General features: G+C 29.0%; 1 protein-coding gene and 1 long non-coding RNA gene across 3 annotated transcripts in view; one reads left to right on the top strand and one right to left on the bottom strand.

The window, feature by feature from the left end:
- The window catches only part of LOC127747803 (uncharacterized), a 4,291-nt gene extending 3,334 nt beyond the window's left edge, over nucleotides 1–957 (top strand). The window contains exon 5 of one of the 2 annotated variants that reach the window (XR_008009751.1): nucleotides 568–957. This is a non-coding gene — a long non-coding RNA (uncharacterized LOC127747803). The remainder of the gene's footprint in view (nucleotides 1–567) is intronic. The other variant, XR_008009750.1, reaches the window with a different exon arrangement.
- An 8,325-nt stretch (nucleotides 958–9,282) lies between these two features.
- LOC107490152 (uncharacterized) lies at nucleotides 9,283–14,820 on the bottom strand. The gene is made up of 7 exons (XM_016110920.3): nucleotides 14,528–14,820; nucleotides 14,226–14,358; nucleotides 13,464–13,567; nucleotides 12,630–12,801; nucleotides 12,401–12,541; nucleotides 12,018–12,252; nucleotides 9,283–11,934 (listed from the first exon to the last, which is right to left on the bottom strand). Exons 1-7 carry the CDS (start codon nucleotides 14,566–14,568, stop codon nucleotides 9,536–9,538), a joined length of 3,225 nt encoding a protein of 1,074 aa, XP_015966406.1. The 5' UTR covers nucleotides 14,569–14,820; the 3' UTR covers nucleotides 9,283–9,535.
- Nucleotides 14,821–15,032: the final 212 nt, after the last annotated feature.

Here is a 15,032-nt window from a genome sequence, read left to right as displayed (position 1 = left end):
AACAACTTTTGTTATCCAAATACAGACGGATAAAAACATAAATTAGGACCTAAGAGGAGCCTTTTAACATTATTTTAATTATTACTCCGATGCATGTTGGCATGTGTGGTTTAGATTGGAAAAATGGAGATATTGTAATGGGAAAAATGGTAAACCCATAAGTCCATAACCATTTATAAGTTTGTCAACTGAAGGTTAGTTCTTTGGAAAATAGTGTATAGAGTTGTCAAAGATGTCACCCTCTGCTCTAATTTGTTTTTTGTTTTTTTTGATCCACATGTTAATGAATTTGAATTCTGAAACAATTTAGAGCATACAAAATGTTATCTTTTATGAGCAGCGAGAGGAACATTTACTGTGCAACTTGAACTATTTGTAGTTGACAAGTCAAATAGAGATAGAACTTCTTTGATTACTTGCTTTTGGTGTTACTTTTAGTGCTAATGTTTCACATGTATTAAGGACTACATTAGCTGTTTCCTTACTCATTTATTCTCTAAAATGTTGTGCAATTATAGTGGTTCATTATTTTTCATTTTTGATTGAGGAGTTGTTTTTGTGATGTAGATGGAGCATGAAAAATGTGATTTTGATGTCAATGATTATGGTGAGGAGGATGAGGAGGAACAAGAAGAGGAAGAAAATGGAGAGGAGAGAACACTTGAGGAAGACCAAAGTGGATGAAATAATGATGAGATGGAATAACTTAGAAAGTGTATAAAGATCTTTATCACCAGGAGCTATAGCAATTATTAACCTTTTATTCTTAACATTGATTTAATAATATTTGATTCCATCATATTTTCAGTTGTTTTAATAGGTACATGTGTAAGGACATTAAGAAGAGTATTTATAATTTGTGATCAAGACATGGCTGGTAGCCTCGTTGATGAACTAAATGAATACCAGATTTTTGATCGAGTCCTCCCTTCCTCCTTTTATTCCTTGCTTTTTTAATTGCATACCATGAATATACCTGTCTTTAGTTTTGGAATTCACAGATCTACAAGTTAGATGCTTCAGTGCATTGTTGCAGCCATCAAGAGGCTTATAGAGCAAGATTCAAGAGACTTGGATTCTTCATTTTTTACTATCTTGAAGTTCTAATTTTTCTTCTATGTGGTATTTTCATTTAATTGTTTTTTGGTTCATACAATTTCATAAGAAAAAATGTGTCTAATTACTAAAATAGAATAGTAAATGTTAGACATACTAGCAAAATTAGCTGTAAACTCTATTAATTTGAGCTACAGACATATGTAGCAGAGTTTTGTTGGTAATGCACCATGAGTTTTGACAAAATGGTAATCTAGCTTTCCATAAAATACTTGCTTCAATTTAAACTTTTTTGAGTCAAAGTACATAATTTATTTTGGTAGTATTAAAAATTTAAAAGGGATTATTTTCATTGCAAATAAAATATTTTTGTGATAACATTTGTTAGGTGTATAATTAACTTAAAAAGCGAACCTTACTTTATTAAAAATTTAACAGTTTTTGGCAAGAAATTTAATTTTGGCTAGGTATTGTTTTCCTCAAGATTTTTAGTTCATATGAAAGATTGATGCATTAGCACATAGATTTATTTTTATAATTTTATACATCAAGTGATAAGTTTGAGGCTATATAGTTTTATTCATTCATTCACTATTGATAGAGGGGATGAGATCCCTTTGATCGAGTCCATTTTAACTAATTAAGCATAAATTGAATGCTCTATAAAATTAATAAATAATTTGATTTAAGTTTTTAAATAATATAATTTTTAACTCTAGGATATCCTTTGCTGTTGATTTTAAATTAAAAAGATGATATTGACTTGAAATAATATGATATCTTTTGCAGCTGAACAAAAAAGGTTTAGAATTTAAGGTTTAGAAAAAATTTATACATGATTTTATGAGAAATTTTTAAAATAATAATTAGCATTATTAAACTGAGTAACTCCATACTTTATAGATGCTGTTTGTATTTGTTTGTTTAGAAAGATGTTGGATAAGAAATTTTAAATTTAGAACTAATTAGGATTTACAATATTTATTGTGAAATTTAGTAAAAAGTAGTATTAGTCCTTGCTTTTAGCAAAGATTAAAAAAGGTTTTTGGCTGATTTTTTTTTGTTACTAAACATTTCCGTTAAAAAAATTGAACATATTCTTAATCTTTGGTGTGCTTTGTTATATTTATTGTACTTAAAGCATCATTGTAAAGTTAAAAGATGAATGTGAGCAAAAATGCAACATATCTTAAAAACCATTTACACCTTCCTATTAAAAGCAAATTTTGTAATTACTAAGCTTCTTTTTGCAATGCCATTCCATTTTACAAATCTATATTTATGTCACTTTGGGTGGTACAATTATTAAAAAGTTAAAAAATAAAAAAAATTTAAAAATATTATCTTAAAGTTTGCATAAGTTTTATTTTATGACTAATTTTATGACTAACATTTGAAATTGGATGCATAAAGTTTGATAAGATGAACTTAAATTTAAATTGCATGATTGACAAGGCCGTATTAGGTAAGTATTCTTTAACTCATGATTGACAGTAATATTTTCATGTTCTTTTGAATATCTTTTTTCAAGTTTTTTAATATTAATTTTTTGGATAATTTTTTTTTTCTCTTCCTTCTTTAAGTTTATGTTTTTTTGAAGCATTAAAAGATAGAGACTAATAGTGCAAATGAAGATTGAGAATGTATAACTCTAGAACTAAAATTTAAATGAAGATTTATCAATATTTTTACTTGAGGTAGAAATATTAGGTATAGAATGCAATATGTTGTATTAAGGACCAAAAATCTTCGGCAACAGTAGTGTAGTGTGGCCATGCCAATTCTAGAGCTAAGATGCCATTTTTTTTTATTAATATTTTTAACTAAAGCCGATATTTTTAAGATCTTTTAAAAGGGATGCACATAATTGAAAAGTTTTTAGATCCTTTGTGCATACAATTTTATTGATGACATAATGAGGGTCATGAACAATTTGTTAAAGCAATTTCGAAATTTTTTTATTTTACTATAAAATGCAAATTATTTGTTAAAGTATAAAAGAAATTTAAGTAATTACAATAATTTATTATAAATTATAATTAAAAATACATATACAAAATTCTATCTTTAATTAGCTAAATCTACAAAAAAAAAGAAAGAAACAATTAGCATTTATTTTTGACTTCTAGCATTTATTTTAAATTATAATTCTTTAAACATATTAGTAGGGTGGGTTTAGGTTGCAAGTCATACTATCTTCACATCACTTATGATAGTATTTGTCAATTTTAAAAATTTTAAAAAATATTTCAATAGATTTAGATTTAAACTTGATAGGAGAGATTAATTCGATAGTTTACTTAGAATCACGTAAAATCTTGATTGATTTTTTTTTTAATGTTTGACCAAAAAAAAGTTTGATTTAAGTAACATGATTGTTTACAAATTGCAACTATGAACTATAGATTATTTACATGACTAAATTTATTGATAGAAAGTTATTGATGAACTAAATCCTTTTAAAGTTAGGACTTAAGTGATAGTTACGAATTCTTTTTTTATGTGAATTATGTACATGAACCAATTCTTTAATATACTTTAATTAATGAAATCATTATTTTACCGTCTTTTTTATTTTTGAAGTTTGTGATACTATTATTCGAATTGATATTCACATCATGAAAAGACATATCGCTAAACCCATCTCAATTCACTTTAACCATGGTTGGTTTTTCTAATTTTAATTATTTTATACAGGAGAGATTGGTGAAGGAGAATGCTTGGCTTCATTTAGCAATTTTATTAAAAGATTTAGGATAAATATCTACTTCTAATTGTTTCTCACTAAATTTTAAAGATTTTACTATTTGTTTTAACAATGTTTGCCATAGATATATTCTTATTAAACTGTGAATTTGTATTCTTATTAAACTCCATTCTTTGCTGTTTGTGATAATAAATGAGACATATAGCATAGTTGGAAGAAATTGTATTTTTGAACATCTAAATTTACCTATATTTCTTAAAAAGCTAAATAATTTTTTTTTCTGATTTATCACATTACATGCATAGGTTTGATGTACTGATTTTAAGTTATCGTATACTTTCTATTTTAAAACAAAATTTTTTAATAACAATATAACATATTATTTTTAAATTGGTCACTTTTATTATTAATGATACTTTTTTAATGTATTACTCTTTTCCTATCTACATTGGCAATTTATTCGTGCGTTTGTACGAGTAAAACAAATAATACCATTATGAGATCAATGTCAACTATATTTAAATTATTAATTGGTGTGAAAAATAAATGAACACTATTAGTATTTGAAAAAGTAATGTACTCTAATTTAATACATAATAAAGTACTATTTTAATTTTAATTTGCAGAGAATTTAGAACATTATTTATATTTTGACAGAATCACTTATGAATAATAACATAACAATATTTTGTAGCTTTTTTTTTAGAAAAAGATAAATAAGTCATTGACCTTTTGATCCACGGACATTTAATTCTGTGAGAATTTAAAAATGCATTTAAATTCCTAACATTTTTTAAATTTGGACATATCGATCTCTCATATTTACTTACGAAAAAATTAAACGTGACTCCCGTTATACTGACCTGATTGATATGGATACACACGTGAAAGAATTTTTAAAATGAGATAAATTAGACCCAAAGATGGATGTGTTCAGATTTTAAAGAGGTTAAAAATTTAAATATATTTTTAAATCTTCAAAACTTAAATGTCAGCAAACTAAAAAGTTAGAGATTAATTTCTCATTTTCTTTTTTTTAATAAAAATTTTTTTCTGTTTGCTTAAAAATTTTCATATATTTTTCAAACAATATCAATATTCCTTTATTTTTAACACCAAATAATATCTCAAATATGTTTTACATTCACGTTATTATAGTCTTTATTTATCTTGCCCGCGCATTGCGCGGGGATCTTGCTAGTTAATATATAATAAGAGAGTAGTAATAGGTTTGTTACTTGACAAGTGGCATTTTATTTGTTCGACAAGTATTAAGCTCTATTGCATGACAAGTGGCAAGCTAAATAGCAGAGCAAAAATGTTGAAATGAACAATGAAGAGTATAAAAAGTAATAAAAAAGAGCAATACTAGGGAACCAAAATGGTATTAGCCAAAAATCAGCCAAATACTTTTGGGGTGAATTCAAAATTTTTACGAGTTAATATATATGGATGTTTCTTCTACTAAGTATCAGAATGTTTCTTTTTCATACTAAATGGATGTTCTTTTATATATTTTTTGAATTTTTTGTATTATAAATGTGAATGTCTCTATTTTTTTAAGAATTTTATATTTTTTTTAAATGTTATAGATATTTAATTATTTTTACTAAAATATAACTGAATATTTCTTTTGTTAATTATTAGGATGTTTTTTTCATATTAAATGAATGTTTTTTTTTACATTTCTTTCCAAAAAGATAACTAGGCATGCATAGTGCTCTCTTATATTTAAATATATTATAATTATAAAATTAATTCATAACTTTATATTATATTTTTGGTGTTATTCAAATTCTTTTATTTAATTTTTTAAAATTATTTACAAACAATGAAAACAATAAAGATGTAAATTTGTACAATTCTAATATAAAAAAATTATGTTTTTTTAATAAATGAATTCAAATTCTTAAAAATAATAATCTATAATCTAATTTATATTCTATTTTTGTTGAATAATTATATATAAATTATTAAATAAATATTTTATAAAATAATTTTAATGTAAAATACTTTAAATTTAACATTGATATATATATTATCTAAGAGGAAAATTTTACAACTAAGTAAAATATCTAATCAAGTAAGTTGTTATAAAAAATTTTAAATTCTCGCATATGCTCTTCTTCTTCATCCTTGTTAGTTGTTACTGTTGCTATTTAGCTTCTTCTTCTCCTTCTCATCTTTTTCATCTTTCTCTTTTATTATCATCGTCGCCGTCTTCACCACCTTCTACTTCTCTTTTTTTTCGTTTGAATTTTTTCTCCTCTTTCTTCTCCATCTTCTTCATCATCGTCATTATCATCATCGTTATCGTGATTGTCGTTATCGTCGTCTTTTTCTTATATGTATAATAGTTTAAATTCAAAATGTACCGAAATTTCTTAACGATGACGACACACAAATAAACTCACTTTAAACAAGATCAAACCAAGTGCACCTTATTTAAATCTAGAATACACTGAAATTACTTGATGATAACTCAAAATTCTTCCTCCTTCTTCTTCATTATCATCATCATCTTCTTTTTCTTTTTTCCTTATTCATCTTTTCCTTCTTGTTTTACCTTCTCATGATTCTTCTTGTTTTATTCTCTTAACAAGAATAAAAATAAGAAAAAATCAAACAAAGAAGAAGAAGAAGTACATAATAATGCAAAATCGGTAGGAAAAGAAAGAACTTATATTCATTCAACTAAATAAAATTATAATTTATTCAAATATAATATGAGAAGTAATACTTCAAAACATAGTTGTAAGAACCAAATTAGACTAGTAAATTAAACCTTAATTCAATCCGGTTTGATATTCTGACCGTTTAAAGATAAAAATCGATGAAAACCATTCGAACCGTGTTTAAATCGCTCAAAATTTGCAAAATTTCTTGAGGTGGGATTTATGAAAAAGAAAAAATACATAATGATGTAAAATTAGTAGGAAGAGAAAGAATTTATATTCATTCAACTAAATAAAATTATAATTTATTCAAATTTAATATGAAAAATAATACTCTAAAATATAGTTGTAGGAACCAAATCAGACCAATAAATTAAACCCTAATTCGATCCGATTTAATATTCTGACCAATTAAAAATAAAAATCGATCAAAATCATTTGAATCGTATCTAAACCGATCAAAATTTGCAAAATTTCTTGAGGTGGGATTCATTTTAAAACCCACACTAAAACAGATTTAAGCATGCTTGTAGCCACTGAGCTACAGTATGTTTCACTAAATTATGTGTGTTTAAATATATTACATGTCAAACAGCTAGGTCCTTTTTTTGTCAGAATATTGTTATTTTTTTTTAATTAGATATTGTTGAACTTTTTTTTTGTGATGAAAAAATAACAACAAAACAAACTTAAAAAAATGAAGAATAATATCGTGTTGGACTTGTTTAATTGTTTCATTTATTAGAAAAAATAAAATTAAAAAATTAAACCTTTATTTTTTAGAGACCATAAACAATCATTTTTATTTATCGATTTCAATTGGACAAACAAATTTAGACAAATAAATTACATGGTTATTTACCTATGAATAATATAATGTAATAGGTATAAATTAATTAATAAATTTTTAAAATAAAAAAATAATTAATTTAATATAAAAATAAAATAAAAATTACTTGTTATGAAAAAAAATTACATAAAATTTAATATAGTTCATGGATTGTTATTATTGTGTCAAATTAAAATATTATTGTAGTAATATTGACTAATTTTATATTTATCTTTGTACTAGTTATTTTTAGAATTTGAGACTTAATTATTCTTAAAATATTAGTAAATATATGTATTTTAAATATTAATTTTAAATTTTTGACTATTTTATATTTTTTATTTATATAAGACCGGTTTTATCAGTTCAACTAGTAATCTATCGGACCCAGAAAAATTTAGTTGTGGGCCAAAAAAATAATAAAATTTAGGTATAGATATATTTTTTTTGGTTCTTCACAATATCTCATAAGTTAAGAACTAATCTATCATGACTTTGAGTTTCATTTAAGAGGGCCAATGAGTTGCTACACATACGAAATGAAATTCGAACTCCCAACATTTATTTAAGCGGACAATTAAGCTAATCACTCGACCAACCCAAATTTGTTTAGTCATATTTAAAATTTTAAATTAGAACTATCTATACATATTGATAAGAATTAGAAACGTACACGAAATTACTTATTATAGTATTTAAAATAATAAAAAGATAATTTCACTCAGTATAATATTTAAAATGATTAAAAAAAATTTATAATGACTTTTTTTATTTTTAACATGACTAAATATTATTTTTTTATATATGTTCTTAAACAATTATTTTTTTATTATCTCATATTTAATTATAATATCTACTTATTATAGTTTTTATGGTATAAATAAATCTTTTATCTAAAATAATTACTATAATTAAAACTATTTTAATAATAAATATTAATAGAGTATATTAATATATAGATAGTATATTCTTTTATGTTAAATATTTTTTAAAAAGTCACTAATAATTTAAGTTGTATTTAATTAAAAAATACACAAAAAAATTATTTATATTTTATTTTGAATAAATATAATATAATAAAAGGTATATATATATATTAGCTACGTATTAGTTTTTTTTTAATTCTCTGGGGCAAATGTTCCCTCCTCCTTCAATGTAGGTCCATCCTTGAATCTATCGGTTAAACTAATAAACCAATAAATCAGTAACTTAATCGATTCGATCATCGGTTTGATTATGACAATTATATTCCTAAAAGAAGAAATAAGAACAATAGAAAAAAGAAAGAAAAATAAAAAAATACAGCATTAAATAAGACATTTTATGCTTTTGTAGTAAAATTTTAGTGTCAAAACAAAAAAAATTATGTGTTATTATTAAGAGATTTTGGTGTTGTTTTTCTGATAAATTCTGTATAATCCTCTTCCTCCTCCTCCTCATTTTCTGCTACTACTTCTCCTCCTCCTTCTCCTCCTCCTCCTCCTCTTCCTCCTCATTTTCTGCTACTACTTCTTTTTAATTTTTTTTTCATTTTTTTATTTTAATTTTTTTATAATTGTTCTTGTTTTACTCTCTTAAAAAGAATAAAATTACAAAAAAGAAGAAAAAAATAAACAAAGAAGAACAAATAACTACAAGGAAGAGGAGTAGAAGAAGAAACAAAAATAGAACACAACAACAATAATACCAATAGAAAGAAGAAGAGGCGTACAAAAAAATATAAAAAAAATACAAAAAAGAAGAAGAGGCTTACGAAAAAATATAAAAAAGAAGAACGGCGTGATTTTCACCCGAATGTTGAGTAGGTTTTGTTGAATTTAGACCAACTTAATAAACTTAATTACCAAAAAGACTAAGATGTATAACAAAACTCATTGTCTAATCAATCTCTAAACAATATTAGAATATATTATACAATAAAGCCCCATTCTAGTATATATAAAGTTATGAGAACATGCATCATACATGCTATGTTGCTAACACGTCTCCGAGTTACCCATCTAGGCATTATAATCGCTTATGAAATATGAATTTTTCTTGTATTTTCAGAGCTGGTTCGTAAGAATATTTGATGAATTCTGTGACTCAATTTATACAACAAAAATACCATGTGACATCTATGTTCCTCAAGTAATTTGAATATTAAACTCACGCATCTATGTATACCAATACCAGTACAAGCTGAAAAAAGAATGATGAACCTCTAAGGAGTACTATATAGTATATACTGAGTGTGGCTACGCAACTAATATGCAAAGCAAACAAAATTTATTGGCGACCCTTTCTAAGAGACATGAAATGAGCAGCAAAGGAGTCATAGTCAGGTAGCTTTGGATGAACATGACCAGCCTTCTCCTTAGTATCTGCTTCAGAACTTCCACCTTTTGAAGCCTCTTGCTCCTCACCATAATCTTGCATCACTTTCTTAGGAAGAGAACTTGAAGGTTGCACACTGGTGGATGATCTAGGTTCAGAACTTGCTCGATTTTCGGAGCTATTCATGGATGAGGCCTCTTCATTTTCACTCTCCTGAGAAGCTCTAGTAGATTTCCATCCAAGTTTTGTACGAGTAGTCGCAGTTTTCGAGGGAACAGATGTTCTTCGTGATGCTCCGCTACCAGGACGAGCAGAACTAGCTAAATTTTGTTTAGGCTGTTCATCGTCAGAACTGCTATCATCAGAATCAAAGTATGTCTTTGATTTCTTTTTCGTCTCACTCTGCCCCATCCGAATACGAGGTTCGTAAGTACTAGTCAGAGGCTGCTGCGAGTTTGAAGACAGTTCAAAGTTATCAGACTCAGAAAAAGTGCTCTGTGTTCTCAAACCCACACTTCTGTTTCTAGTGCTCGCTTCCCTTGAATCCGAACTGACTAAAGTCCTCACAGTAGGCAAAGATCTTTCATTCTGGATCGACATGTCATCTGGTGGAGATTGAACCCTATTCAATGTACCCTTAACATAAGGTGGTCGACTATAACCCTTGTTGCGAAAACCGCCCCTCAATGTTCCATAGTTTAATTCCCTGGCACTTCCTATTTCAGATTCCTGAAAACTTTCAGTATCAATGGAAGTGTTTGGTGACTGTGATGCATGGATATTTGCCTTAAGATCCGAATCCAATACAGAGCTTCTTTCCCTTGAAGATGGCTGACTGGTTGGTGAGTCATTGTTGCCAAAGTTCTTTCCTGAAACACTAGCAATATCCACCTTTCTCTCAAAATGCTCTTCCAGAGTATCCGAACCAAATGAAGATGGTGATAATAACCTAGGATTTCTGTCAGAACCTGCAGTCTTATCAGTTCTTGATGAAGACCCCTCTAAAGCCCCAAGCTTTGTACTGTGATCAACACCAGAATTTACATAACCAAAATTCCCGGGAACCTTAGAATTGACCGAATTCACCTCACTATCTGAATCCGAGTCATCGTAATCATCAAAAGTGACAGGCAACATGTCTTCTTTTGACTGTGAACTATAAATTGGCACTTCCTCATTAATATCTTGTCCATGGCTCCAAGAATTTCTCTTTTCTAATGAATCAGTATGTGACTTGCTATCCGGAGATGGGAAGAATACTGTATTGGGTTTTTCATCAAACTCAAATTTATAATCATCATCCTCTGATCCATAATTATCAAATACAACGGAAGTATCTTTATAAGAACTTGTTTCCATGGTGTTCCCTTCACCAGTGACAAACCGATCTTCCACATCTTCACTGACCCTTCCCCAGCCACTCAGATTCAAACTATCATTGCGATCATCACTCGGAGAAATGAGGTGAGAAGAGGAAGCTTGTCTAGATTTTCTATCTGTACTTGCATCACCAAAGTCATAATTGTCTTCAGTGTTCACATCACTATCACCATGCAGTTTAGTTACAAAATCTGCTTCAGTTCTGCTTTCCTGCCTTTTTGTTCTCACATCACGGAAGTCACTGCTCCCTTGCTCAAATGAGTGATGCTGATTTATATCAGCCATTTGAGACCTGCTAGCAAATGGGTTATCATCAAAAGCACTAGCAGATGACAATGATGCGGACTGCACATGTTTCATTGCATTCTCTTGACTATTCCTGTAATATTCATTGGGAGCTCCTCCCATGTTATCTTGATCTCTGGCACTATTTTTTTCATTTTTCATGCCAGAACTGCTTCTATGGAAGGTGCTATAAGCAGAGTTTGTAGAAAGGTGTTCATCATCAAAAGCACTAGCAGATGTCAATGATGCAGACTGCACATGTTTCGTTACATTCTCTTGATTATTCCTGTAATATTCATTGCGCATTCCTACCGAGTTATTTTGCTCTCTTGTATTAATTTTTTCATTGTTCATCCCAGAACTGCCTCTCTGGAAGGTGGTATACGCAGAACCTGTAGAAAGGTGTTTGTCATCATTAAAAGAATATTCTTGAGGTACTTCATCTCTTAGCTGGCTTCTGGGAGAACTATGTGATTCACTTGAACGCTGCCTTGCTACATTTTCACGACTTGAAAGTTCCGCAGCTGCTCTTGCAGCCATGCTTGCACGCTCCGCAGATTCTGCTGCTGCCTGTGCAGCAGAGGCAGCATCCTTAAATTCCATATTCCAATTCTGCTTTACAGTAGGAAAAGCACTCCTGTTTTCAGAATATGAATCTCTATAATGCATTTCTTGATTTCCAGTTCCTATCAGAAAGGACAACAAATATTTAGGTAATAGACAAAACACAAGGCCTGAAATATATCCAGTTATTGCCTTAAACATATACCTGAAGGCATAATTTTGGGATCAGACATGCCTGATGGTCTCGACTGATTTCCAGTGTCCTTTCTAGTAGCATCACTTGTATTCTGCGCATCCGAACCTGTTGGTCTATCATACACCGGTTTAAATTGTGAGGAAGCCTGTACGTTAGGAGGACCCTTTTCATCACGAACAGCTGCTGGAACATGGACTTGAGAAGGTTCTGCATAAGTTGCCTTCTCAAAAGTGTTTGGCCCAGCCTTAACATATAAATAATAATAAAAGAAAAGTCAATAACAACCTTTACTCCTTTGGTGGAGTTGGCTAAAATAATTAAATACTGTAAAAACAATAAAAAATAACAAACTCAAATTTCATATAATAAATTAAAAGAAATAAACAGCATACCAACAAGTCTTGAGAAGGCTTTACATCATTTTCTCCAAATGACTTGGGTTCCCATTTGATATTATGTTCTTCAGCAATCGCAGACAGTATTTTTATTTTGGTTGGACCATCGGGTGCTTTGGCAGACAATTTCTCAACCAACTGAAACAAAACCATTTTATTAGAGGGGTGAAAAAAAAGGCCGTGAAAATTTGATCCTATCAAACTTCGGACAGGTAGAAAAACTTGCCAAGCGATTTACACCACAGTCAGGGCGTAATTCAACAGCTGCCGATGCAAATTCTTTCCCATACTTCACTGTAAGATGCTTCCGCACATCTACAAGCTCAGGTAAGTCTGCACATCTTGGACATGCAAATATTACACTTGAAATTGCTTCCTTTAAATCGATGGGACAGTTTCTGGAAAAGAAGAAAAAACAAATCAACACTGAAAGTTCTGCAAATCGTGCCAAATATTACTAAACGAACCTTAAAGGCGACACTAGAATGCTGCATAATTAGTTGACATGATTTTTTATCCAGGGCCTCTGCTAGTATATGAAAGCAACATTGTTGTCAAAAAGATTATAATTTGTGCAATGGCATAATATTAATATCTTTTAATATATAATGATAAAAGATCATTGATAATAGGACTGAGATAGTGAGAACACATCTTGGCCCAAGGGTTTACCTTATACTAGGATGCCATAACCTCTTGTTTACTTAATTGCATTTACTAATCTTTATTCGAATAATTTCCTACATCTACAATCGGAGCCTAGCTTGACTAGAACCACCTAAACAATCATCTGTTACTCTTTAGCACATAATAGAATTAGATTCTCCTATTCTGATCACCATTTTTCTTGAAAAAGCCTAACAAAATAATGATACAGGAAAACTTAATCATATTTCCCAGATGAAGAATGATATGAAGTCCCTGGAAGATCAACTAGAATAGATATATCAAGTGACATGGCCTTAATGATGTAGACTTTCCCGCATTAAAAGAATAAATGAAAAACTTAGAAATGTAGGCAAAGTATAACAGAAAATATTATTTGAGAGGTTTCAAATACTTTTGTGACTCGATCATTGGCAAGCGTGCAGCAATAAGTTCACAGTATATCTCAATAAGATCATATGCTGCCATCGTCTTCTCTTCCCTGACAACATGTTCAACCTAAGCACAAAACAGAAGACACGTCAAGGAAAGCAAAAGATAGAAAATAAAAAGGTGAAATTTCCTGAATTATATCGCGCTACATTTCTGTTGTATCAGCATGTATAGCTTCCAGTAATTTCAGCAAACAGGTAATGTGGAAGGATCAAATATCATGAACAAGAAAAGACAAGACTCCATGATCAGTTCTACTGTTTATCCAGTGATTCTTTTACTAGTACATATAGAAGTAACATTTTATTTGAACTGATCACTTAATAAACTTTTGAATCTGATGCTTTGATTCTGTTTCAGAGCAACTAAACTGTGAAATGCAAGTCTCAGTTTATGTATGTATATATATAGCTAGCAATAGTAGGCTACATGTTCAAAGAACACTAAATGGATTAAGGAGCTTGCTGCTGTAACAACATTTCAGCTCTGTTTCGTTCATAATTCATAAGTAGTGAATCCAATATCTCAATACCATTATCTCCATCTCTCCCCTTATTTAATTTACTTTAATCTAAATAAATTTCTTCTTTTTATCAAACTAGAAAAAATCCTAACTGTGCTATCTTCCACCAAATTTAACAAATAGAGAAAAACAACAGCAGCAACAACAATAATAGTAAATGAATTAAACATATTCTCAAATGAAATTCCTCAAGATTATTACCCTTATTCTAGCAGTTTGATCTTGACCAGACTCAAGCAACTGAGCTAGTTCCCTCTTAAGCTGCCTAACTTGCGCTTCTCTCTTATTCTTCAGAAGCTTTATCCTCGAAACCGCAAGCTTCAATGCAGTTTTGCTGCACCAAAACCATAATCCAAATTCAAATTACTCAAAACTCAGAATCCAAACACAAACAAACAAAAAAACCACCTCCACTAAAAAGAGAAATTAAAAGATTACTGATTCATATGAAAAAAAATAAACAAAAAGAAAGAAAATTGAAACTGATTTCGAGTTACTCGTACCACTTTGCAGGCTTGAAGCTTCTATGCAACATAGAAGACATAGTTTCTGCAGGGATTAATCAACGATGAAGATGAAGACTCTAATTACTAACTGTAATTCTACCTATCTGATATATTATAAGAAAGGGAATCACTTTCGAATTGTGCTTTGTACAACAATGAAATTGATGATTAAGAGATTAGAATTAAAATAATATATGTGGAAGATAGAGAATGAAAAGAGTGGATCTTGCAGGCGAAGGAAAGAGTAATTTTTGTTACAATTAGGGGAAAAAAAAATTTGAAGTTTCGTCGAAAGACGACAATGGAATCCTTATTGGAAGAAACCTTTTTCTTCCTACGCTATTAATAGCGCGTAATTACGTGCGAGAAGGTCCATGGAAATGAAACGAAATCAACAAATTTATTTATCAGACAAAATATTTTTTTTATTTTGATATTTACACATGTATTTAATTATTTATTGTTATATTAGTAAAAATAGTTATTTTTTTACAATAAATAT

Source organism: Arachis duranensis, chromosome 5 (assembly GCF_000817695.3).
Source record: "Arachis duranensis cultivar V14167 chromosome 5, aradu.V14167.gnm2.J7QH, whole genome shotgun sequence".
Classification (NCBI taxonomy): domain Eukaryota; kingdom Viridiplantae; phylum Streptophyta; class Magnoliopsida; order Fabales; family Fabaceae; genus Arachis; species Arachis duranensis.
Note: the sequence above shows the minus strand (reverse complement) of the source record. Positions and strands in the feature narration are given on the sequence as shown.